Source organism: Astatotilapia calliptera, chromosome 13 (genome assembly GCF_964374335.1).
Source record: "Astatotilapia calliptera chromosome 13, fAstCal68.1, whole genome shotgun sequence".
Taxonomy (NCBI): domain Eukaryota; kingdom Metazoa; phylum Chordata; class Actinopteri; order Cichliformes; family Cichlidae; genus Astatotilapia; species Astatotilapia calliptera.
Window position 1 is genome coordinate 24,839,565 of NC_137434.1, and position 23,188 is coordinate 24,862,752.

Sequence of the window (23,188 nt, forward strand, 5' to 3'; positions counted from 1 at the left end):
AAAAAAGCAGGAAACTGGAGTGGCTCAAGATTGGGAGTTCGCCTTGTAATTGGAAGGTTGCCGTTCAAGCCCCGGCTTGGACAGTCTTGGTCATTGTGTCCTTGGGCAAGACACTTCACCCGTTGCCTACTGGTGGTGGTCAGAGGGCCCGGTGGCGCCAGTGTTCAGCAGCTTCACCTCTGTCAGTGTGCCCAAGGGTGGCTGTGGCTACAATGTAGCTTGTGGATGACTGGATGTGTAAAGTGCTTTGGGGTCCTTAGGAACTAGTAAAGTGCTATACAAATACAGGCCATTTACCATCTAAAAAAAGTGCACCTCTCATCCAAGAGGTTTTTTCGTGTCAAAAGGTTAGTGGGTCTCAGGTTGCAGTGGAGGTTCCCTTTGAAGGTTGTCCTGAGGGTTGCTGATCCATTGTTATTTATGTGATTTATCACATGATCCATGAGCTGCAAAAAAAGGCATGTGTCGTTGCCATCACTGTGAGAATCAGTGCGAGACCTTACCAACCCCATTATTTTGGTTACTTACATAAAAAACTACAGATAAAGGTTTTGTGCCACTGACAGTAGACTATGACTAAAGTGAACAGAAGATGTAACATCATTTTTCTTAGCCTGTTTTACTGTTTTGTTAATGAAGGCCATGTGTTAAGAATAACTTATTTGTTCTTAAACAGATCATTTAGATGCTTGTTTTTTATAGGTCAGCCCTCTTGAAATCAGATTGGGGCTGTATATGGCCTATGAACCGACAACAAATCATTCAGAATTAGATTTTTATTATTAGTTTAAAGCTTTATTTAACTTAATTAATTTTTTTTAAGTCTACTTTAGATTAGTTTGCTTTCAGATTAGATTCACATTAGATGCTTGTTTCTATGTAGCTTTTATTACTTGAAAAATGTCTATTTTAGTTTAGATGTTATTTATCTTCTTCGGTATTATGATGTTTGTGTGGTATTTGTCACCAGCAAGATATAAGAAGTTCAGAGCAGGCATTACAACAAAAACACAACAATTCATGTTAACTCAGTTTGAAAAAAAAAAAAATTAACAAATCGGACCACAGTGACAGAGACTAAAATTAAGGGCAATTCCTGTTTATTTTAATTTACATGAAGGCATTTGCGAGAGTATATGCATGTATGTTGATGTGCTCCCTGAGGGTGTTTTATTAAAACTAAACAAATCCTGAATAAATGTTCATGCCCATATTTGTAACCACCTATTCCAGCGTCATTGTGGTATTTTAAAATGCTGTATCATCAGCTTGAAACAGACTGACTTCCTCAGAGCGCCTTGCTCATCTTACAGCACGTTCATTGATAACCACTGGTTATCAACAAAGAAGATAACTTAAAATTCCTGGGTAATCATTCATGTGTGGATTCAAGTACCAAAAACTGATACATAATTTGTTTTAATATTACTGTTTAATATTTGTATTTTCAGTGTTGGCAAGAGTATTTATTTTTGGAGGAAATACGACTGAAAAAGTCGACTTCCCTTTTCGATGGCTCTTAGTGTAACATCATGCATATTCAACCATGTATAAGTCGACTTGACTACATTTCTTTTTTATATTAAAAAGAAATGTCATTGTGGTGTCTAAAAATTAATCAGCCTGAAACGCACCGGCTTAAACGTTGCTTTTCTTTTTCAAAAAAAATTAAAATGAACTGATATTGTAAATAATTTATTATGTATTATTTATTTGCGAGTTTAGTCAATTATTTAATGATGTATTTGTTTATTTCAGTTTGACACTCTTGCTGAAAGTTTTTACAGCACCTCCTCAGCACCTTCACTTGAATAAAACGATCTCTTCCGGTCCGGTGATTAGCGTCACGTGACGGGTAGTTGCCGAGTCGAGCTCAGCTGACAGGCTCCAGGGAAGTTAGCTTTCAGCTTGTGATGCGGTAAAGCAATCCAACTAAAAGCTGATATTTTAAAAAATGGAGCGGTACGGGTCGGACGTGGAGGTCGACGAGCAGAGGACTCCGCTGATTCGCCGGGGACGCGAAGAAGAAGTCCAGAAAGGTGAAAGAAAAAACCAAAGCATTCAGCTAACGATGCGGGCGCTTCGGTCGTTTTGTGCAGCATATGTTTGTAAGAAGCCGCGCTGATTAACTGGGAAGAGGCAGGAAAGACACATACTAACAACCTGAACAGCACAATTTTATCGTTAAAGTGGCTGGTATGTCTGACTGTAGTGTAAACCTTAAATTTAGAGTCGTCACTAACATTATAGAAGGGTTGATTTACTGAATTCACCAGCTGAGTGTGCATTTTTAGGTGTTCATGGTATTTTGCCATCTAAGACATTTAAGTTGGTCATCCACACCTGTGTGTAAACGCAGTTTATCTTTTAATGAGCATCGGTCACGAGGTTAGGCACGTCTGCCCTGGAATCGTATCATGAGACGTGTCTCTGATATGAGTCATGTCATACCTGCATACCCACTGTCAGCTCGAAGGAAAAACGGGTTTTAATTGAATGCAGTGGTTTAGCTCTGAGAAACTGTGCATGCAGTGAACTCACAGTCCTGACAGAACTGACAGGGCAAGTTTAGGTTTGCCAAATGTAAACAGGATTTACTGAAATAAGCTCTGTATCATTTTGGATAAGTTCAGTCGGCTGGATAAAGGAGACCCATTTTAACAGTGACAGTGGTGTGTACTATCAGTCGTATCAGCAGGTAGTTGTACTGTATGCAAACTAAATAGACTGATTAAATGGTGAAGTGTAGTTATGAAAATAAGGTTGTGCTACAAGTTTCAGAGCTTTAACGTTGTTGTTAGGTTTGGCTTGTCATTTACTCATTTTAAGGCTGATGGTTTAATCCCCGGTTGCTACATTCTTTCTGCCAAAGTATCCTTGGGGAACCTACTGAATCCAGAGTAGCTTAGTTCTGAAAATAAGACTTAGAATTTTGAAATTTAATGGTATTATTAGAGTTGACTTACAGATGGGGCTGAGACAGGATACCAATGCAGAAATGTATCATGATGCCTTATCAACATGCTGATGCTAGAAATTGATATTATTTATTTAAAATAAACTAATTAGAATCATTACTTAAAGGATAACCAAATTCAATTATAATAATACAAAAGCACAGCATAAAAATATGAAAGGTTTTTAAGATTTGACTTATTAGGATTATGTTGTGTTCCTTTTGTTACACGGATGTTGTGATATTGTAGTATTAATACACAGACCATACGTGCAAACAGATGATTCACACTGCTGTCGTTTCTGTCCCTCAGCTCCAGCATGCGGTTCATCACGCTACGCCCTGGCATTGCTTTCCTCTTATGGCTTCTTTGTAGTCTATTCATTGAGGGTAAACCTCAGTGTGGCGATGGTGGACATGCTCAACAACACCCACCAATCAAACACCAACCACAGTGGCACAGTGTGCCCTCGCCATTCCAACCCTGCAGTTCGCAAACACAATCACACGGTGAGCCGAAATTTGACTGCAGCTATTTAATCCCACTTTAAAGTGTGTCCTCCATAGGTTTAGTCAATTTTAATAAAGTAACAATGTAGCTTGGGAGTATGTTTGCCACCTAAAGTCTTTCTAGGTCCTGAAGTTAGATTTAAATGCAAACCAGTTATATAGACCTGTTGGATTCTCAGTGGAAGTCAGTCTTTTGGTGTATAATTTCATGTACATGTAGAGGTAACAGTTTACTGATTTTACTGATAAGATTTTAAAGTTAAGGAGTTACTATTATTTGCAGGCTCCTTATTTTTATTCATGTCTGTCTGTAGGAAAATAACATACATTAGGCAGAATTATGTGAACGGGGAAACATAGTTGGCATCCAAGACTCAGTACTTTGTAAGTCTTGAATCGACATGATATCAATATCCTAAGCCCTGAAGTCCTAAAGTTTCTAATCTATCCCCTCATAGGCCAGTGTTTACAACTGGGACTCAGAAACACAGGGATGGATCCTGGGCTCTTTTTTCTACGGGTACATCCTGACACAAGTCCCTGGGGGCTACCTGGCTGGCCGCTTTGGACCAAAATGGCTGATGGGCTTTGGGATCCTGGGGACTGTAATTTTTACACTGCTTACCCCTGTGGCTGCTGACCTGGGTGCAGGCTACCTCATTGCTGTCAGAGTGCTGGAGGGGATTGGCGAGGTAGGGGATCAGAATGAAGATGTTGAAAACGGAGCTGAATGCATTTGTGCAGACCTGTTTTATGAACCATAATCACTATCTGTGCTGCAGCCATAAGATTTGCAAATGGCAATAAAATTCATGTGACAGTCCTGAAATGGTTTCCAGGAATAGTTAAGCTAATATTTGGCTATGCTTAAGTGTCATCTGTGCACTTCTCTTAATGTTCCTGATGTGTTTGTCCTCAGGGTGTTACATTCCCAGCAATGTACACCATGTGGGCAGCCTGGGCCCCACCGCTGGAGAGGAGCCGACTTCTCACCATTTCCTACATTGGTAAGACTGCAGCAAGAGCTAGACTGTCAACATAAAGACAAATTGCACTTTTAGCCTATTTTATGCATTTTTTTTTTTAAATTTCAGCCTACAGCTGATCACTTGAAAAATATTACATTAAGTAAAATATGAGCACTTGGCCACACTAACCTTTATCATGAATATTTAAGCTGCTGGGCTTAGGCTTCTCTTGCAGACCAGCATCTGTCCTTTAACTATTCATGTCCACCTGCCACTTTCTGTTTGTTCTTTCTTCAGTAGTTACACAAACCTACTTATTTTCTCTTCCCAGGAGCACAGCTGGGGACAGTAATAAGTCTTCCTGTATCTGGTGAAATCATCTTTTACCTGGACTGGACCTATGTCTTCTATATATTTGGTAATACATGTAAATTATACTATTGATAGTCGAGTTTAGGAAGATTTGTTTTAAAGGGAAAAAAAAAAATTCTTAGTCTCACAGTTACTTTGTGCAGTAGTTGCTCTAAGACAGGGGTCAGCAACCTTTAACACCCAAAGAGCCATTTGGACCCGGTTTCTACGGAAAAGAAAACACTGGGAGCCGCAAATACTTTTTGACATCTAAAATGAAGATAACACTGTGTATATTGTTTTTTTTACCTTATGCTTTGTATAAACAGCTATAGTGTGTTGCTTATGAAATCCATGAAGTGCTACGGAGAAAATTACATTTTATCTATGTAATGAACACATTTTTAACCCTTAAAAAATAATAACAAAAAAGAAAGTCAACTAGTTGATGGTCTCTTTTAAATGAATTAAAAAGCTGAACTTATCCATTAGCAAACAAAAACAGTGAGCCGTCATCCTTATATCGCCTTCTGGGCTATCGGAGTGTAGCGTGGCCTTGACCAGAATTTAAAAAATAATTGGAAAAAGCACTATGCTCCTAAAAAATTAAAAATAAATATTTTCAAAATATCTGCATATTTGTTTAACCTGGTTAACGTGCTTCGCGGGGCATGGCTCGCAGTGCCGCTGCAGGAGAGGCAGACGTACCTGAGTGTCATCCACAATCACGCCTCACCGGCTTGCTCTCTCTGCTGTTGCTTGTATGTGTCGGGCTGTGAGCTGGAAAGCTGCAGCCGGCTGTGCGTGTGAAAAGTGATCAATAAAGAGATGCTGAAGAGCATGTTCATGTAAACATCGTCGGGTCTGCCGTGATGTGTTTACAATCGGACTTCTGCTCCTGAACCTCTGCGCGCAGCGTCTGCTGTACGATAGGGGCTGTGCGAAGTCATTTTCATCTTTACGCAGGACTGTAAGCTGTCGTCTGTGAGGCGTGAGCGGTGTTTGTTTTTAACATAGTTCATGGTGGAGAATAGCTGCTCACATATGTATGTTGATCCAAAGATCGACACTCCACAAATTAGGCATACTGGTAGGCCGCTCTCGTCAGAAGTAAATACAAATGAATCTGCCCAGGCATCATTAAATGTTGTATTTTATTCAGATATTTTTCTTTTCTTACATTTCTCCATACTTGGCCTACTGAGGGCTGAAAGTCTCGGTAAATGCACAGCGTTTCAGCGGGTATACCGGCTTCCACGAGTGTGACGCTTATTTTGAGCGACGAAAAATAATAAAATATAACTTTATTCTGATCTTGAAATACAAAAATAATCTTCCAAGTTAGAACTACAAGTTTTAAAAAAGAACTAACACAAATAAAATCCACTTCAGTTAAATACTTATAATTTATTTTTCCAAACCATGCAGAGCCGCAATATAAGGACTAAAGAGCCGCAGGTTGTCGACCCCTGCTCTAAGAGGTGTTTTGTACAAATTTTACCTCAACCTGATTTCATATTTTGTTTATGTGAGTTATTTTTAACAGATTTGTCAGTTTGTTGTTATTATTTAGAATAGCATTCTTTGATAATGGTTGGTATTGTGAATTCGTCAGTGATCAATTTGCTTAAAAACTCTGTTGAATTCACATTGCAGGTAATTTTTTAAAAATCTTGTCTTATGTAAACATGCTACAATGCCTAACACATACTGTCAGCTATGCTTAAAGAGGTTCTTACGTATCAGTCTGAACTCAAATGACTTGTTTGTTGATTAGTCAGCACTTCTTCACAGTGCTGTTTAGCAGCTGTCTCTAGCATCTGTTCCTCTTTGACAGTGGAAATAACAATTTAGAAAATGGAAAGAAGAAAATGTATGCATAAATGGAAACAATGCAGAGGTCTGATTTTTTTTTTTTACTTGGAGCTTTTACTTCTACCAAACATATGTCAGATGTAAAAGTCCCTTAAGGCAAGACAGAGATAATGAGATACTCAAACTTCAGTTCAGTTTCAGGAACAGACAACCAAACCACATTCCACATATTTGCTTACTGGATAAAGGCACTCATATGATGGAGGATTTATGCTGGATGAGTGTAGGTCACCAGTGTTGCTTTGTGGTTTGCTCAGGTGCTGTCGGACTGGTGTGGTTCGTCCTGTGGGCTTTTTTCGTCTTTGACAGCCCGAATACCCATCCACGAATATCAGAGCAGGAGAGACTCTATATCACCTCCTCGCTCAAGAATGAGGTAACAGTAGTAACATGATAACAGGTTGTAAATTTTAAAAAAGAAGCAAATTCTCTTACATTAAAGAGCAGCTTTAATATACACTTATTGCATTGCTCTTAGTGCTTGCTGCAGCGTGTTTGCAGGCATTTCCAGTCCAGTCCAGTTATCTGATTCTAATGTTACATAATATCAGTGTATTTCATCATTTTACTTTATCTGTTCTTGTCAAAATACCTGCCATGAATCTGCATTACTGGCACTGCGATGGTGAGCATGTAGCAGCTGGGAGCCCTAGTATGGCTGGATAGACTGCAGTGACTTTAACCTCCTAGGACCTGGCGTCCACATATGTGGACATCACATTTTGGGTTATTTAGACCAAAATACTCAATTTTGCTCTGCAAGGGCCTGATATCCACCTACAAGGACATTATACTGCTACTGTTCTATCAAAATTTTAAACGAATATCCTCAGATGTGGCTCTTATTTTTCTTAAAAACAAAATAAGGAAAAAATTTATCTGGCATTCATCTGGCCCCAATATGCCCAAATATCAAAGAGAAATTAAAAATGCATGCTGTGGAAGAGTTCGGGTCTCAGGAGGTCAAAGCTTCATCAGCACAGCAGTGACATTTTTTGCGCAGCTTCATCTTTTCTTTAGTCTTTGGTGAACATCAAGGTTGTTGTTTCAGATGTGTTTTCGAAGAAATTCTAATGAACTTCTTCTGTTATTTCTTCATCCTACTTCTACATTCGCTTTGGTCCAGCTGTCCACCTCGGCGAGCAACATCCCCTGGCGATCCATAGTGACTTCGATGCCGCTGTTGGCCATTGTTGTGGCTCACTTCTCTTACAACTGGACCTTCTACACCCTCCTCACTCTGCTGCCAACCTACATGAGTGACATCCTGGGATTTAGCATACAGCAGGTGAGAAACCACATTAGTTTAAATCAATACCAGAGTGACTTTAAAGAGGACTTGCTCTCATTTTAAGCTGATTTTTATTAGATTTTTTTAAATTCTGGAACTCTAGAGTATGAGTCCTAGTAAAAAATGTATGTGTATTATTTATATGAAGCTCTTATGGAGCCTTTTGATCACAGGGATTGTAAATACATACACTAACCTCTATATCTGATACTTTAGCCATGCTTCATAGGAAAAGCCATAATTGCAATAGTAAATATTTAACAGAAAATATAGAAAAGCACGATAGATCCCCTTTAAACTTGGGACAAAAGGTTAGTTTGTTTAGAACTCCAGGGAGATGAACCAGTAAAGTGGAAATGACTAACTGCAATACTAAAACATTCAACATCCTTGGTTAATCGTTCTCTTTTGAGAGTACATGAAAAAGTAAAAAATAAAGTCTCCCAGTAATGAAATGATTGTAATTGTCTGTTCCCAACAGAATGGTTTTCTGTCGGCTCTGCCTTACTTGGGATGTGCTGTGGTCGCTGTGCTGAGCGGCCAAATTGCCGACTATCTGCGAGAAACCCGCAAATACCGCACTGTCATTGTCAGGAAGTCCTTCACCCTCATTGGTAATTCATGACAGTCACTGCTGAATCCTCGACTTTTAACTGACTGCAGGCTCTTGACATCAAAAATATTACCAGTATTGCTACTTCACAGTTGTGTTGTTTCTGTAGGGATGATTGGGCCTGCAGTGTTCCTGGTGGCAGCAGGTTATACAGGCTGTGACTACACCTTGGCTGTGACCTTCCTCACCATCTCCTCTTCTCTCGGAGGAGTGTCGGCATCTGGCTTCAACATCAACCACCTTGACATTGCTCCTTCGTAAGAATAACACCTCAGAAAACTGTTGGATGCTACTACTACTAATAATAATGATAATACTTCAGTCATTTTAATTTTGAATCATTTTCAGTGTGAAGATGAGAGATTATGGTTATAAATGTGTAATTCAGTGTATCTTCAGGTTCAGATATCTTTGACATATTGAAGTTTCCCTCTGGCCTGTTGTTATCAAGATAATAATTTTAGGCATCAACATAGCCCATGAGATAATGGAGGATATTTCTTTTTATAAATATAATTACATTTCATTATCAGTGTAGCAACATTATGTACTACATAGTGCTTTTATCGGGTTTATTACTCAGGACTTAATGTTTTTATTTGTCTCTTTAGATATGCCGGTATTCTCCTAGGAATCACCAACACCTTTGCCACCATCCCTGGCATGGTGGGACCAGTCATAGCAAGAGCTCTGACTCAGCAGGTAAGAAACATGTTCAGCAACGATGTAACTAACCAGTCCTTTTTTTTGTTTGTTTGTTTCAAAAGTAAAGTCTGGAATCTAGATTAAACATACACATAGAGTACACAGTATCTTTATAGCTGCGCGTAAAGAGGTAGTGAATGGTAGCAGTAAACTTTATTGGATTTTAATATGTAGTGTGCTGCTGCTTCATACAAAATGAGGACACTCTGGGTGTCCTGACAGATGGTATCCTTACTTTAGCATAATGCTTCATTTCCTCTGTAATTGGTTTAGTAAGTACAGGATTAAGGTGTTTAAGGTTTGGCCAATAGGGGGCACCAATAGTCCTAGAAAGGTAACTAAGTGTTACATTAGACCGGAGAAGAGCATACTACATACCTGCATGCTATGTTCAGTCAGTTAATCCAAATTATATTAAATCTGTAATCGTATGTAATCATTTTACACCACGCACGTGACAATAAAACAGCTTAGTAGTGATATTTAATCAAATAAGGCCTTTTCTGTATGTTAACACTAACTGTGCTAATGGTCCTCTAGAACACCATCGAAGAATGGCAGATTGTTTTCTACATTGCTGCTGCCATCGACGTGTTTGGGGCAATATTCTACGCTGTGTTTGGTAAAGGAACAGTGCAGTCCTGGGCTGTCCACACATCTTTTTATCATGCAGACTGAGACATGAGACCCTTTCGGGTTAAATTTTCAGATTTGTCCGGTGGGCAAGTTTCAAACATGAGCTCATTTGGTGGGTAATTTAAGGGAGAGATGTGTTCTAGCTGTATTCATCATGGTCGGATAAGTGTGTAATTGCCTTGGAAAGATGTTCCTTAATGTGGCTGTGGGTACATGGTCTTGAAACAGATGAGCCCAATGTCGGTGATTTTAAAAAAAGAAAGTTGTAGCTGTACCTACTCAAATATATTATTTCTCAGAGGAAGAAATCAACATATGCTTTCCCAAGAAGTATCAGAGGAAGCTTTCATTATGAAGCCAAACGGGCTTGCTGGTATGTGGAGGGGGGGGCAATGAGATTAGTTAGTTATGAAGCTACAGGCTGCATAACTAACTATAAAGGCCGGCTAATGTACATCAACTTTGATATTTACAGATAATAATGCATTTTAGATATTAACTCATTATAAATAAGCTATGGAAGAAAATCATTCCACTGTAGGTGGTTTTGTGGATTCAACCTGCTATACCCAATGGTTCCTTTTTACAGAAGGGACAGTTTTAAATGCCTCAGTAAATCCTTAAGTTTTACATCCAGTACACACCGATGCCCACCCAAAAAATTTTTTTTTTTAAAAATCTGTTACTTTGTAGCCCATAATGAAGTGCCAGTAGGCTTTATAGTGAATTTTAAAAATCCCAAACGTTTTAAATTCAGCATTATGACTATAGTGTACACTTTTTTCAGGGATGATGCCTTAAAAATGTCTCCAAGCATTTTATCCTTTTTTCTTAGAGAAATGTACTTTTTTTAAAAATGATTACTTGTAATATGGGGCAGTGTCTTGAGCAATGTTCCCTCTAAGCTGAGCGCGTGAGCAATCGCGCACTGCTGACATGGTCTCCCCACACAGAAAATCTGTGCTGCGCACAAAAAAAAAAAATCCAACCTGAATTGGAATGAAAGTAAATACATGTATTTATTTTATTTTGCTGATTTTCTATGCGCGGAGACTGTCAGCAGTGCACGATTGCTCACGCGCTCAGCTTAGAGGGAACAGTGGTCTTGAGTTTTCAGGTTCACAAGCCAACTCTTATTTGAGATAGCAGGATTTAACGTCACACGGGTTATGATCTCTCCAGTACATCTTATTAATAAAGGGACTTGGCTTTAAATTATTCCCCGAATTCTCAGGTATCTTAAATCTTACAAGGATTTAAAAGGACGTTTGTTTACTTTTAAATTTTGATTAAGCTTATCACATGGAGGCATATTTCCTCAAGTTTTAAGTGTCAGTGTGGTGATCGCCTTCTTTCAGTGTCAATGACAGATTTATTTTTTTCATCATATTTGCACACATTATACATTATGTACAATTTTCTTTCATACATAATCTCAGTTAAGAGGTAAATCCAAGCTAAGCTGTAAGGTTAACATTTTGTCTTTGAAATTTCCGAATATTTATAATGTGCCTTACTGCTTAAGTTCAAAAGGGATCAGCAATGCAGGCTCATTCTTTTGAGTTCTTTTTGTTACTGACTTCATTTATTTCAGTTGTTATTGTGCTTTGTTTGCACAGAGAATAAAGGGACTAAATTGTACTAAGTAAAAATCATTGTAAAATTCCTCTTTCAAAACATTTGAGAGAAATGTTTTAAATCGCTGTGGTATAAAGACTGTGTAAATCAGATCTTGTGTTGGGGTATTATTTCTTTATCTCCTAGAACACCTTTCACATTAACTAAGAATAATGTGGTTTTACATACTTAATAATTTTAAGTAGCTCAAAGTTGCCTAAAAACGAGCCCTATGCGACTTAATCTGCTTTCTCTCCCATCATCTGCCTCCTTCTCAACCTGGCATCTTCCTGTCACACCAACCCTCTGCATGTCTTCCTTCACTGCACCCACAAACCTCTTCTATCCTCTACTTTTTATTTTTGCCTCTTACGTCATTTCCAAAACGCTCAGCCTGAGCTGTCCCTCTGATTATACTAATTTTTAATCCTCGTCGCTGGTAGCATCCTCTCAATCCAATTTCCTAAAAGACTCAAAAAACTTTGAGTTTTCAGCCTTGACTTGTTTTATTCTAAAAATTAGTAGATTACATTTGGGGACCAGTCATACATTTGTGAGGGTTTAGAGCAGGGAAAATGCCAGTTATACTCATGAGAAAAAACATGGGGGAAAAAATGGCAAACAAATTAGTCAGGTTAGTGCACAGGTTAACCGTTTTGTCTGCTTTTAACCCTCAATTCCTGCACCCATTAAGTCAATTCTCTATAGTCACACAATTGTCCTTAAAAGGTGATACTGCTTAACTAAATATACGTTTGCCTGGAAGTGAAAACATGGAAATATCATTTAACGCCTCTATGTTTAACTGCTATTTTTTAATGCCACTGCACTTTAACGTAATTGGCAGAGACGTTAAGCACATAACGTCTTTTAATCCAACTAGAGAGCGGCTGGAAAGGTGAGCCCTTCACCTGCTGCTTACTGCAAACCTTTAAGAGCGGAGCTGTCACTCATTCCTGATATCTCAAAGTCAACTAATGATAGCAAAGCAACAATAACGACAACTGCCTTGTTTATGTATACTATGCTAATTATTAATGAATGCAAAGTCTTGAATTTTAAATGCGCATTTTCCTTCCCTTGAAAAGCCACGATTAAGTTATGCGTCGGGAATTACCGATCATTGAAGCTTTCTGCAGACATTAAAGCGCATATTAACTCGCCGGTGTGTCCGACAATGGATGCTGATATTTGTGCCCTATAATAAACTCGTTTACGTTAACTCGTCGTTGTGATGCTGTGCAACGGCGGGTGCGCGCAATTACGCAACACCCCCGCCTGTCCTGCGAGCTATAACCGGATCAGCGTCTCCCCTCAGCCTATCCGCGCCTGCAGCCAACCTGACACCGGCCAGCTCTCAGGTACGACGCAGTACACGATATAATGCATGAAGTGGACTTTATTTTATCGATTTATTTTTTGATGCCAGCAGTCAATTATCTGGGCCTGTTTTTATTTTTAGCGGTTCTGTGTGTGGGGATACTGTGATGCAGGACAGGCGGCTGGTAGTTAATGCGCATCCAGGCTTCAGTAAGCGGGCAGATAACAGAACATGGCGGAGGGTTGACATTTCCGTTAATTCCTGCAGACATTAGATTTAGTGCAATACTTTAGATTTTTCTGAAGCTCCGCCCTCTGTTTCTATAGGTTTATTTTTTTAACCATCTTTTAGAAGTGAAAGCGCACTGCGGCAGCCGCTGTGACGTTATCTGTGAAGGATGAGTTAAACGCGCGCATGTAGATGACTGTCCTTGCCCTAAGTTCACCTGAGCAAGATCATGTGGGGATACATATTACAGTTGGATTAAGCTACTTGACGTTCAGCCTGCTGCAGAGTGCATTCAGACTAAATATGTCACACGGGTTTGGTTAAACAAAACTTCGCAGTGCATGTGTGAAGCCTAATGTTCAGGGTCATCACCCCGTCACCCCCACAGAGTCTTTAACAGTACCTGTTTCCCTTTGCGTGAACCTGTGCACAGTGCACTGCAGTGTCTGAGTAATGGCTGCTACACTGTTAGTAGACTAGACCTGACAAAATGGTGGATTCTGGCTGGGAGGGAAGCTGTACTGAGTCTGTGGCTGTGAAAAAGAGGATGGTGCTGTGAAATATCATCTGAGCTACCTGGATGTGTTGGTGCACAGAGTGGTGAGAACAGGAGAAGCATGTGGATGTGAAAGAGGAGAGCAGGGGTGTGGATGGATGGAGGGATAGAGTAAGAGAGGGAGGAGTGTTGTGTGTTCTGTGCAGTTCACTGATATCCTCCCTAGTCCTCGGAGTCTTCTGAGATGCTAAAGAAAACACGTACTGACAATCAAGAGCCTTCTTCTTAGCAAATCTGAGCCCAAGTTACTTTCACTTTACTCCTTTGAGCAGTATTTTAATGTAATTACAAATTCTTCCTGCACCAGCTGAGATTCCCACTCCAGTATTTTTCCACAGAGCCATGCAATACCTTGAATTTCTGCCAGCATAATGTTGAACCCTATGGTGTTTAATTACACAAACAAGTCTGGGCTATTTTCCACCATCAAATAATATGTTATTCACTCACAACAAGCCCATTTCACTATATGTCAGTCACAACAGCTAGTTCATCAATCCATTGCTTCCTGACTGTAACTTAACCCTGGCTTTAGCAGACAGACTGCCTCGTGACTTCTGCCAGCTCCAGTCATCATGGGAAAGGAGAAACTCCACATCAACATCGTGGTGATTGGCCACGTGGACTCTGGCAAGTCCACCACCACAGGCCACCTTATCTACAAGTGCGGAGGCATTGACAAGAGAACCATCGAGAAGTTTGAAAAGGAAGCTGCTGAGGTAAGGAGACGGGAGAGGAAGACGACCTCTTTAACTGCCCGCCGCTCTTCACATATTAAGGCAGAAGCCATGCGGATCAAATAGAAATTGACACAATAGAAGCTGTTTGAGTTTTATATAATTTAAAAGAGATTAAATTGTTTGCAAAAAGTCTTGAAGGTTAGTGTTGCTTGTGTCCCAGATGGGGAAAGGATCATTCAAGTACGCCTGGGTGCTGGACAAGCTGAAAGCTGAAAGGGAGCGTGGCATTACCATCGACATCTCACTGTGGAAGTTTGAAACTAGCAAATACTACGTGACTATCATCGATGCCCCGGGTCACAGGGACTTCATCAAGAACATGATCACCGGGACCTCTCAGGTGTGTAACATGAGGATGCTAGGCCACTATGAAGTATATTAGCTTCTGTATTGCATGTTTTAAGGTGCTTTTGCAAGCTTGTGTACACAAAGTGCATCACTTGCTATTACATTGAAGTATTTCAGTTGCCATTAGTGACTATCGTAGATGTTGAATTTGGTGTAGAAATTATTACAGTACATTACATTACAGTATTAGCATCCAATAGTGGTAGTATTTCAAAGTTACTGAGGAATCCTACTAAAGCTGCATCCACTACATTTTTAGGCAGACTGTGCTGTGCTGATTGTGGCAGCTGGCGTGGGAGAGTTCGAAGCAGGTATTTCCAAGAATGGACAGACTCGGGAGCACGCCCTCCTGGCCTACACTCTCGGAGTGAAGCAGCTCATTGTGGGAATCAACAAGATGGACTCTACGGAGCCAAACTACAGCCAGAAACGTTACGAGGAGATCGTGAAGGAAGTGAGCACCTACATCAAGAAGATTGGATACAATCCTGACACGGTTGCCTTTGTACCCATTTCCGGCTGGAACGGAGACAACATGCTTGAGCCCAGCCCTAATGTAAGTACTAAAACAAAGCATAGTTATGCAAAAGCCAGGATGTGGCCCATCATTTGAATATTCATTTGTTTGACTGGTGCCGTGGATAGAAAGCTGTAGCTCAATACAGCTCTTGGACAAACTCAAACATGATCTGTCAAAGAATCTAAAGTGAACTTTTTCTCTAATTTCCCTTTCAGCAGCTATAGATATAAATAAGAAGTATTTTTCTTCAACATGAATCATAGTGGTGTTAGCTAGGGAAAAAATAAAATGCAACTTTCTGCTAGTTAAATTAACTTCTTCATAAGATCAAGACGTGTCATTCATTCATTTAAAAAGTGACAAAAAATGTCCTGGAGGTTAAGAAACCAATAAAATGTTCTGTTATTATTTTCATTTAGAATTGAAATTATTACTGTATAAAATTGTGTATTATTATTTTTTCCTTCTTTCCTCTAGATGACATGGTTTAAGGGATGGAAAATAAATAGGAAGGAAGGTAATGCGTCAGGAACCACACTACTGGAGGCTCTGGATGCCATCCAGCCCCCCACCCGTCCAACAGACAAACCTCTACGTCTTCCCCTGCAGGATGTCTACAAGATAGGAGGCAAGTGGTGTACAAATAACATATGGATAAACTTTTAAGATACTTTGGGAATAAAGGATAGTTATGACATTTCAAAACATGGAAAACCACATACCTTTTTCAGTAGAGAACTGAAACACTTTTAGTTTGCTTTACTCTGCTTTACTCTGACCTCTTTTGCAGGAATTGGAACAGTCCCCGTAGGTCGTGTGGAAACGGGATTACTGAAGCCTGGAATGGTGGTGACATTTGCCCCTGTCAATGTGACTACCGAGGTCAAGTCTGTAGAAATGCACCATGAGGCACTGAGCGAAGCCCTACCCGGTGACAACGTTGGCTTTAACGTCAAGAACGTATCTGTCAAGGATATTCGCCGTGGCAATGTTGCTGGTGACAGCAAGAATGATCCACCACAGGAAGCTGCCAACTTTACTGCTCAGGTAGATACAAGATTTGGATGTAAAAAATCCAATTATAGTAGAACGAGCACATGACTTAAATTCATCTCCATCTAATGTCAGAACTATTTATATTCTCAATCCTCAAGGCAGATAAGAATGTGTTCAAATAAGACGACAGCAGAAAAACTAGAAATAAAAAAAAAACAAAGCTTTTTTTGCGGTTATTAATAAGGCACTGATGTTGTCCCTTTGCTTTGCAGGTGATCATCCTCAACCACCCAGGCCAGATCAGCGCAGGTTATGCTCCCGTGCTGGACTGTCACACTGCTCACATTGCCTGCAAGTTTGCAGAGCTCAAAGAAAAGATTGATCGCCGCTCTGGCAAGAAGCTGGAGGACAACCCTAAATCCCTAAAATCTGGAGATGCTGCAATTGTAGATATGATCCCTGGCAAACCAATGTGTGTCGAGAGCTTCTCTGAATATCCTCCCCTTGGTGAGTTCAAGTAGTTCCTAGAGTTTCAAGAGCTTCCCTCATCAAAAGGCATCGTGGCTCCACTTTGAAGTCATGCGATATTTTATGATGAACTCAAACGTCTTTTATTCTTCTTCACTTTGCAGGTCGTTTTGCGGTGCGTGACATGCGTCAGACTGTGGCTGTCGGCGTGATTAAAGGTGTGGAGAAAAAGGTCTCCACTACTGGTAAAGTCACCAAGTCTGCCCAGAAGGCCCAGAGGAACAAATGAATGTTGTGCTACTCTGCCGACCCCAAGGTCTCCCAAGGCAGGACATCAGTCATCCAACTTCATCCTAGAATTGGCTACTTCAACTTAATAATTAAAGACTGGTTAATCATCACAATGCATCGCAAAAGCATTCGAAGGAAAGAAAAACACTTAGCTCTTTAGTCCTTGAGGCAGCACTCCTGGTTCCATTTCAGTGGTTAGATTACCATTAAGTACAGTGTAACATCAACATGTTTCAAATGTGTGCACTGTTGATTCGCGTCATGGAAACCCTATTCTGTGCTATTTAGACATCTAATAATTAGAGATACTGCAACCTATCACCTCTCTAGTTCAATGGAGTGTAGGTTCTGAACTCTTTACATGATATTATATGTTGTCCTGCTTTTAGTGTTTGTTTGCAACTATATGGCGCTCTCTAGGAGCAAGGAGTCATAACTGTGTCCTTCTGTGTAGTGGAGTAGTAGAGAATTTGTTCTGTTTAAGCTTTAAAAAGAACTTAAAACAAAAAAAGGTCAAAAATTGTCCTCCCAGGACTCTAGTCCACATGTGGACTCTTAAAGCACTTTGATTGGCATTTTGCTAATTTTGCACTTGCACTTGTAGTTTAAATTGGCATAAGCTATAGCACCTTATTGTAAGATGGCATGAGCCTCTTTGTAACATTAAACATATTTCAACCAAAATGTGCTGCCTTTAGCAGTTTTTCCCCCCTTCTGTGTAAAGCTGTGAGAGCAACAGTTGTGTTGAAGTTTAAGATTCTTAAAATATGACACAATATCTGCAATACACCTTTCTATCCACAAGATGTAGCTATTGATATAGAAATAAAAGAGAAACTAATAAGAATTTCAAACAAAGATCAAGTTTATAAAATTGCAGGCACAGTGCTGTGTCAGCACCTTAGAAGGCTATAGCCTCACCCTATGGCCAATAGCAATCATCCAGGAAGTAATAAGCCCAGCACTCACCGAGTGATTGTGCTATTACACAATACACACAGCATAGCGTACGTGAGGACTACATGCAATAGGACCTGCAGAAAAGCTTTCACTCACAGTTTACATCCGGTGAGTATACGTCAAAGGCTGAATCAACATAAGGGCAGGGTGTGGCAAAGTAAAGGGGTGTGTTCTCATACAATAAAAGGACACACTAAGGATTAATCTTGGCAGACAAGTTTCATTCATTACACTGTCATGGCTGGGAGAGGGAAACCGCGCAAGCTAAACAGTCTCGACGCTGAGTGCACTAAAGTAAGTTCTCCTGATTTAACAGAAGGGAAGCAGAGTGAAAAACAAACGAAACAGAAACCAAAGAAAGCGGAGCAGAAAAATCCAAACAAAGCTGAAGAAAAGTTTCCTCCTGACAGTGCCAGAGGAGAATCTCAACACAGCAGAGCGCAGAGAACTTGTGCGACCAGGACCAAGTCAACAGAACAACTTCCACTGGAGAAACTGGAGAAAAAGGAAATTCCAAAAACCACAAGAACAAAAAGATGTTCTGACAGGACAAAATCACAAGGACTTGAAGAGGAAGTAAAGCCAGAGACTCCAGAGGGTACCAGAAAAACAAACCCACGTGTTAGGAAAGCCAAACCATCAGAAATGACTGAGATACAGCTAAAAGATCCTACAGAGGATTCTGTGGACACTGTCAAAGCAAAAGCCTGTGGCACCAAGCCAAGATTAAGAGAACAACTTGATGCAAAGATGCAAAATGAGCAATATTTTGAGAAGATACCAAAGGCAGAGCAACAGACTCCAAAGAATACAAGAGAGGCTTCAGAACAGACCACAAAAACCGAAATATGTGCTGGCAAAGCCAAATCGCCACCAGCAAAAGCCTGTGGTGCCAAGCCAAAAGTAGAAGTACAATCTGCTGTGCAGGATACAAAGGTTGCACCAGGAAAATCTGAGGACTTAAAAAGGAAAGACATGACCGAAGAAAAAGCTTCAACAGATTATATCCTTAAGGAAACTCTGAAAAAAATGAAAATGAAAATGATTGACAAAACAAACGCAGCAGAAGTCATAAATGCGATAATACGAAATATAATCAATCATTTAAAACAGAATACATTAAGCTTTAATGACGTACAAGAACCCCTAAAAACAGGAAGCTACTATGAAAATCTAAAGGTAAGGTTTTACACTCTGAGTTCCCGCAATTAACTCAGGACAGGATTTGTGGTCCAATCTGATGTATGACTTGTATGTTGCACAGATTTGTAATCCCGATGAATTTGACGTCATGCTGCCCATCTTGGTTGATCGGGTGAAACTTGAACCATTTGGAACTGATGGCGCATTTTACAGTGTGGAATTAAAACGTGGCCAGAAGAATCTGGAAAGATTTCTAGAAAATGGCATTTTATCTGCTACCAAGATGCTCAATGAGTTCAGAGAAGAAGTGAAGAAATGTGTCAAGAATTTTACTGGTAAGTATCAAAGTTTAAGTTAGTTTTAGTGAAATTTCAATTTTACAGTAAAAAAGGGCCTGAGGAAGAATTCAATTTGACAAGGCCTTTAATTTAACATGCTTATTTATCTATGCTTTCTATATTGTAATGTATTAATATACAGCATCCAGTACCATAGAATGTCTGGAGTTAGGTTTTGTTTGTTCTTTCAGAATGGAAGGTGGACAAGAAGAAAAAAGGCTGTCCAGCAGTGACCCTGACCACACATGTACAATCAGTCCCAATTTCGCTGGATGTTGTTCTCTGCCTTATGGTTAAATCAAGCTGGCCGCCTTTCACAACCCAAGGCCTTAAAATAGAGTGCTGGCTCGGGCATAAAGTTAAGCAAGATTACAAGCGAGAGCCATATTATCTGGTCCCAAAATATGAGGGCAAGGGTACAGTGGAAAATGATGGTGTCCGTAATAAAGGTAAGTTTAACCTCTCTCAATTAGTGAATTAAAAAAAAAAAAATCATGTGATTGTGAGCCACTGAACGAAATAGATAAAGTTTTTGTTAACTGCAGTAGAAGTGAGAAAGGACACAGTATTATAAGACAACTGAATCCTGGTTAGAATGTTTGTGGCTGACATTGTTGTCAGTGTTGTGCCAAAAAGTCATTTTCAATGTTTCTGTGCATTTTCATGTGTATTACCGTTGCTTACGTTGGTAAATAAAATGTAGTCAACAGGATTTATGAAAGGGTTATATATAAAGTAATGGCATAGGGTTTCAGAGGGTTTGGCAGTCATATCGTAGCTATGGTGTAGGTTTCCCACTGAAGCAGAAATCCCCTTTAACACTTGACCAATGTTACTACAGTTCAAAATGTGCAATTTTCATGATGGTATAAAAAGCTTAAAATTTCCCTGTTCTCTTCCGTCATCTCTAACATACAGATGTTTGGAGAGTTTCATTCTCTCACATTGAGAAGGCCATCCTGAAAAATCATGGATCAAAGAAGACTTGCTGTGAACAAAGTGGAGAAAACTGCTGCAGGTTAGAACAACATGCTTATTAAACCAAATTATTGCTTTCTGGTAGAAAATGAACACAATGGCAAAAAAATTATTCATCCAACCATGTGGTTTGTTGGTGTTTGGTACATGAGTCTATTAATTGGATAACTACTTGTCTTATTTCTTATTAATGAGCAATAAATAGACATTTAAAAGCGAAAACGTCTTTCAAAATGAACTGCTAATTAGTTTCCATTTTAGAAATTGCAATGTTTTGAAATCTGTTAACAACAACAGAAAGAACGAAACCCTTTCATTGTATTTATGCACCATATTAAATTAAATGTTTTAAAGAAAGCGTTTTCTTAAATGCAAAAATATATAAATACTTTCAAGTACAAGTTTTATCTCCTTGACGAGGTAGATTTGTTGTGCATTCATGTTTCCGAATTTTTGTGCATCTGTGTGTGCCTATGTGTTTGAGGTCAAGCAAAGAGCGAGTTTGTATCTGTAGGCCTTTAAAAGAGAATGTGGTGGCTGCAATGAAGGAAAGCGAGAATATCAGCATTCCATAGTTGATGGAAAGTTTGATGCATACTTTCTGTGCTGCTGAAAACAAATGTTATAATGGTGCAGGTGTTACTTAATAGTAATAATAATTCAGTGTCCAGAGTTTTATTGGCCCATGTACATTTTTATTGGCTTGTGAAAAAGCGTTTCTTCATATTCTCAAATATTAATGCAATGATATAACACATCATTTTATATCATTTCACCTTCAATCTGATAAATGTTGCGAAAGCCCTGAAATTAATCTGATCTAGTAAACCTCATGTCCCCCCTTTGCTTGCTGCAGGTATCGGTTTCATGTACGTCGTCAGCCTTCATTAAGCTGTATAATTTAAACATGGTATCAGGCTAAGTTAACAGTTTGTCTGCATGTTTTAATACAACTTCTGGAGGCTTACTGCAGATTCATGTTAAACTTTGCCAGCGTCATCATCATTGCAGCTTTTTGTGTTATCGATGCTTTTGTTGAAAACTGGGGGCCTCATAGGTTTAGTGTCGGCAGACTCTGTAGTCGTTCACTGCTCCTAAATACAGTTCTATTACAGGTTTGCTTTTTGTCACAAATGCAGCTGACATGCCCGCATTTCCATGGTGATAAGGGTGCGCTACAGAGTCGTGTGTTAAACAAAGCATCGAAGCAAAGATTTTTTTTTTATTATTCAATTGCTGGATGAATCATTGCAGCTCTATATTAAACACAAACACACCCCTATATCTCCATCTCTAGACACTTATATCCATCCATTTCTATGCACATATACCTCTCTCTCAACTCAAGAAAGTAAGCAGACTGAAGAAAATGTTTGATATGTTTAAGGATTTCTTACCTAATGTCATGTTGTGAAAGTTTAATTATCCAAGGTCCCAAAATCTCTGTATCTTTCTCCTTGCACACAGAAAGTCCTGTCTGAAACTCCTAAAGCACCTGCTACATCTGCTGAAGGAAAGGGATTCTTCATTTGACAAGTTTTGCTCTTATCATGCCAAAACTACACTCTTACATGCCTGTTGCTTGCGAACTGATGACAACAAGTGGAGAGTCTCAGACCTGAGCGACTGTTTCCAGGTGCTCCTGCAGGACTTTGAAGGTTACTTGGAAAATGGTCAACTATGCAACTTTTTCATTCCAAGTCAGAACCTGTTCTCTGGTATTAGAGTTTGCAAAGGTCTGTCCGATGCTATCAGGGAGGAACGCCGGAAAGGCTTTCCTATTTTTAGGGAACAACTTAAAAATGGAAATTAATTAATGCACATCTGGACTCGTGATTTTTGTAAGTCCTATAGTGTCTTGATGCATGCTCAATCAAATGCTGCATCCAAATAAACAGAATCAACTTTTTTGGGAAGTCCCATTGTGTTTACAATGCCTCAAATAAGCACAGGCAATCCAGCAACTATGCAAATAGTTTGTTTTACCGATTTCATTGCTTTAGTTTTAGTTATCTTATTTCCCCTTAATCATATCTGTACAGTTGAAACTTTAATTTGCAGCTTTGAGTTTTGATGTGATTTTGTTGTTTTCTGGTTTGCAACCCATTTGTAAGAAATGTTACTCGTAAATTGAGATTTAGGAGAACAATAACACAAGTACTAATATACTTTTCTTATTACATGTTTCTTTATTATATTCTGACTGAATCCTTAAATGTATCGCTTTATATGGTCAATGAAAAGGTGATGTCGTTTGCTGATTAATAGCTGACATATTAAAAACACATTACATTTGTAAGCTTTGTTAACTGACTTTTACTTTATTGTGAAGCCAGACGATACCTCTTATTTGTAAAATATATACACCTTAGAATGGCATCTTAACTGGGGCTGAAAAAAAACGTAGTGATTGAGGACAATAAACGCACAATTTTTCAGCTTGCTTACAACAAGTGCTGACAGGCTCAGTTTTTGCACTTCTATTTTAGATTTAGCCATCAGACTGGCATAACATAGCTGACTCATTAAGTTTTGAAATACACATTTTTATAGGAATGAACAGCAGTGTTTGTGCTTAGATTTTCTTATAAATCAGATCTCCAAGTAAACTGATGTGGTCAGCAGACTAAACATCTTGAGCAAGTAAAGCAGACAAGCTGTTGAGCTTAACGCAAACCATCACTTCCTGTTTGACAATTTTTTTTTCCAAAAGACCTGACTTTTCTCTTTTTCCATGATATTATTATTTCCCCCCCAAATTATGAGCATTTACCCCCAA

General features: G+C 39.3%; 3 protein-coding genes across 4 annotated transcripts; all 3 read left to right on the plus strand.

Moving 5' to 3' along the window:
* The first annotated feature begins 1,832 nt into the window (after nt 1–1,832).
* On the plus strand, nt 1,833–11,635 carry slc17a5 (solute carrier family 17 member 5). Its single transcript, XM_026189473.2, has 11 exons — nt 1,833–2,039; nt 3,270–3,466; nt 3,925–4,158; nt 4,386–4,473; nt 4,766–4,852; nt 6,918–7,036; nt 7,787–7,948; nt 8,433–8,565; nt 8,674–8,821; nt 9,176–9,266; nt 9,810–11,635. Exons 1-11 carry the CDS (start codon nt 1,955–1,957, stop codon nt 9,945–9,947), a joined length of 1,482 nt encoding a protein of 493 aa, XP_026045258.1. The 5' UTR covers nt 1,833–1,954; the 3' UTR covers nt 9,948–11,635.
* A 1,092-nt stretch (nt 11,636–12,727) lies between these two features.
* Nucleotides 12,728–17,674, plus strand: eef1a1a (eukaryotic translation elongation factor 1 alpha 1a). 2 transcript variants are annotated; one of them, XM_026189478.2, is made up of 8 exons: nt 12,728–12,883; nt 14,166–14,346; nt 14,528–14,707; nt 14,975–15,271; nt 15,713–15,863; nt 16,026–16,282; nt 16,504–16,738; nt 16,864–17,674. In XM_026189478.2, exons 2-8 carry the CDS (start codon nt 14,203–14,205, stop codon nt 16,986–16,988), a joined length of 1,389 nt encoding a protein of 462 aa, XP_026045263.1. In that variant the 5' UTR covers nt 12,728–12,883; nt 14,166–14,202; the 3' UTR covers nt 16,989–17,674. The 2 variants fall into 2 exon arrangements, with proteins under 2 accessions (XP_026045263.1, XP_026045264.1); XM_026189479.2 differs by having other exon boundaries at nt 12,749–12,883; nt 14,163–14,346.
* Nucleotides 17,675–17,824: 150 nt separating this feature from the next.
* Nucleotides 17,825–22,708, plus strand: cgasa (cyclic GMP-AMP synthase a). The gene is made up of 5 exons (XM_026189477.2): nt 17,825–19,129; nt 19,215–19,428; nt 19,623–19,880; nt 20,350–20,449; nt 21,877–22,708. Exons 1-5 carry the CDS (start codon nt 18,188–18,190, stop codon nt 22,220–22,222), a joined length of 1,860 nt encoding a protein of 619 aa, XP_026045262.2. The 5' UTR covers nt 17,825–18,187; the 3' UTR covers nt 22,223–22,708.
* The last annotated feature ends 480 nt before the right edge of the window (nt 22,709–23,188 follow it).

What these genes read in the sequence shown, in the direction of transcription:
- cgasa (XM_026189477.2), top strand. Translation starts at nt 18,188, where the DNA reads ATGGCTGGGAGAGGGAAACCGCGCAAGCTAAACAGTCTCGACGCTGAG. An exon ending in ATGTGTCAAGAATTTTACTG is followed by an intron (nt 19,429 to 19,622) that starts GTAAGTATCAAA and finishes TTGTTCTTTCAG; the next exon opens with AATGGAAGGTGGACAAGAAG. An exon ending in TGATGGTGTCCGTAATAAAG is followed by an intron (nt 19,881 to 20,349) that starts GTAAGTTTAACC and finishes TCTAACATACAG; the next exon opens with ATGTTTGGAGAGTTTCATTC.
- eef1a1a (XM_026189478.2), top strand. Translation starts at nt 14,203, where the DNA reads ATGGGAAAGGAGAAACTCCACATCAACATCGTGGTGATTGGCCACGTG. An exon ending in GGATGTCTACAAGATAGGAG is followed by an intron (nt 15,864 to 16,025) that starts GCAAGTGGTGTA and finishes CCTCTTTTGCAG; the next exon opens with GAATTGGAACAGTCCCCGTA. An exon ending in CTCTGAATATCCTCCCCTTG is followed by an intron (nt 16,739 to 16,863) that starts GTGAGTTCAAGT and finishes TTCACTTTGCAG; the next exon opens with GTCGTTTTGCGGTGCGTGAC.
- slc17a5 (XM_026189473.2), top strand. Translation starts at nt 1,955, where the DNA reads ATGGAGCGGTACGGGTCGGACGTGGAGGTCGACGAGCAGAGGACTCCG. An exon ending in TTCGCAAACACAATCACACG is followed by an intron (nt 3,467 to 3,924) that starts GTGAGCCGAAAT and finishes ATCCCCTCATAG; the next exon opens with GCCAGTGTTTACAACTGGGA. An exon ending in CTATGTCTTCTATATATTTG is followed by an intron (nt 4,853 to 6,917) that starts GTAATACATGTA and finishes TGGTTTGCTCAG; the next exon opens with GTGCTGTCGGACTGGTGTGG.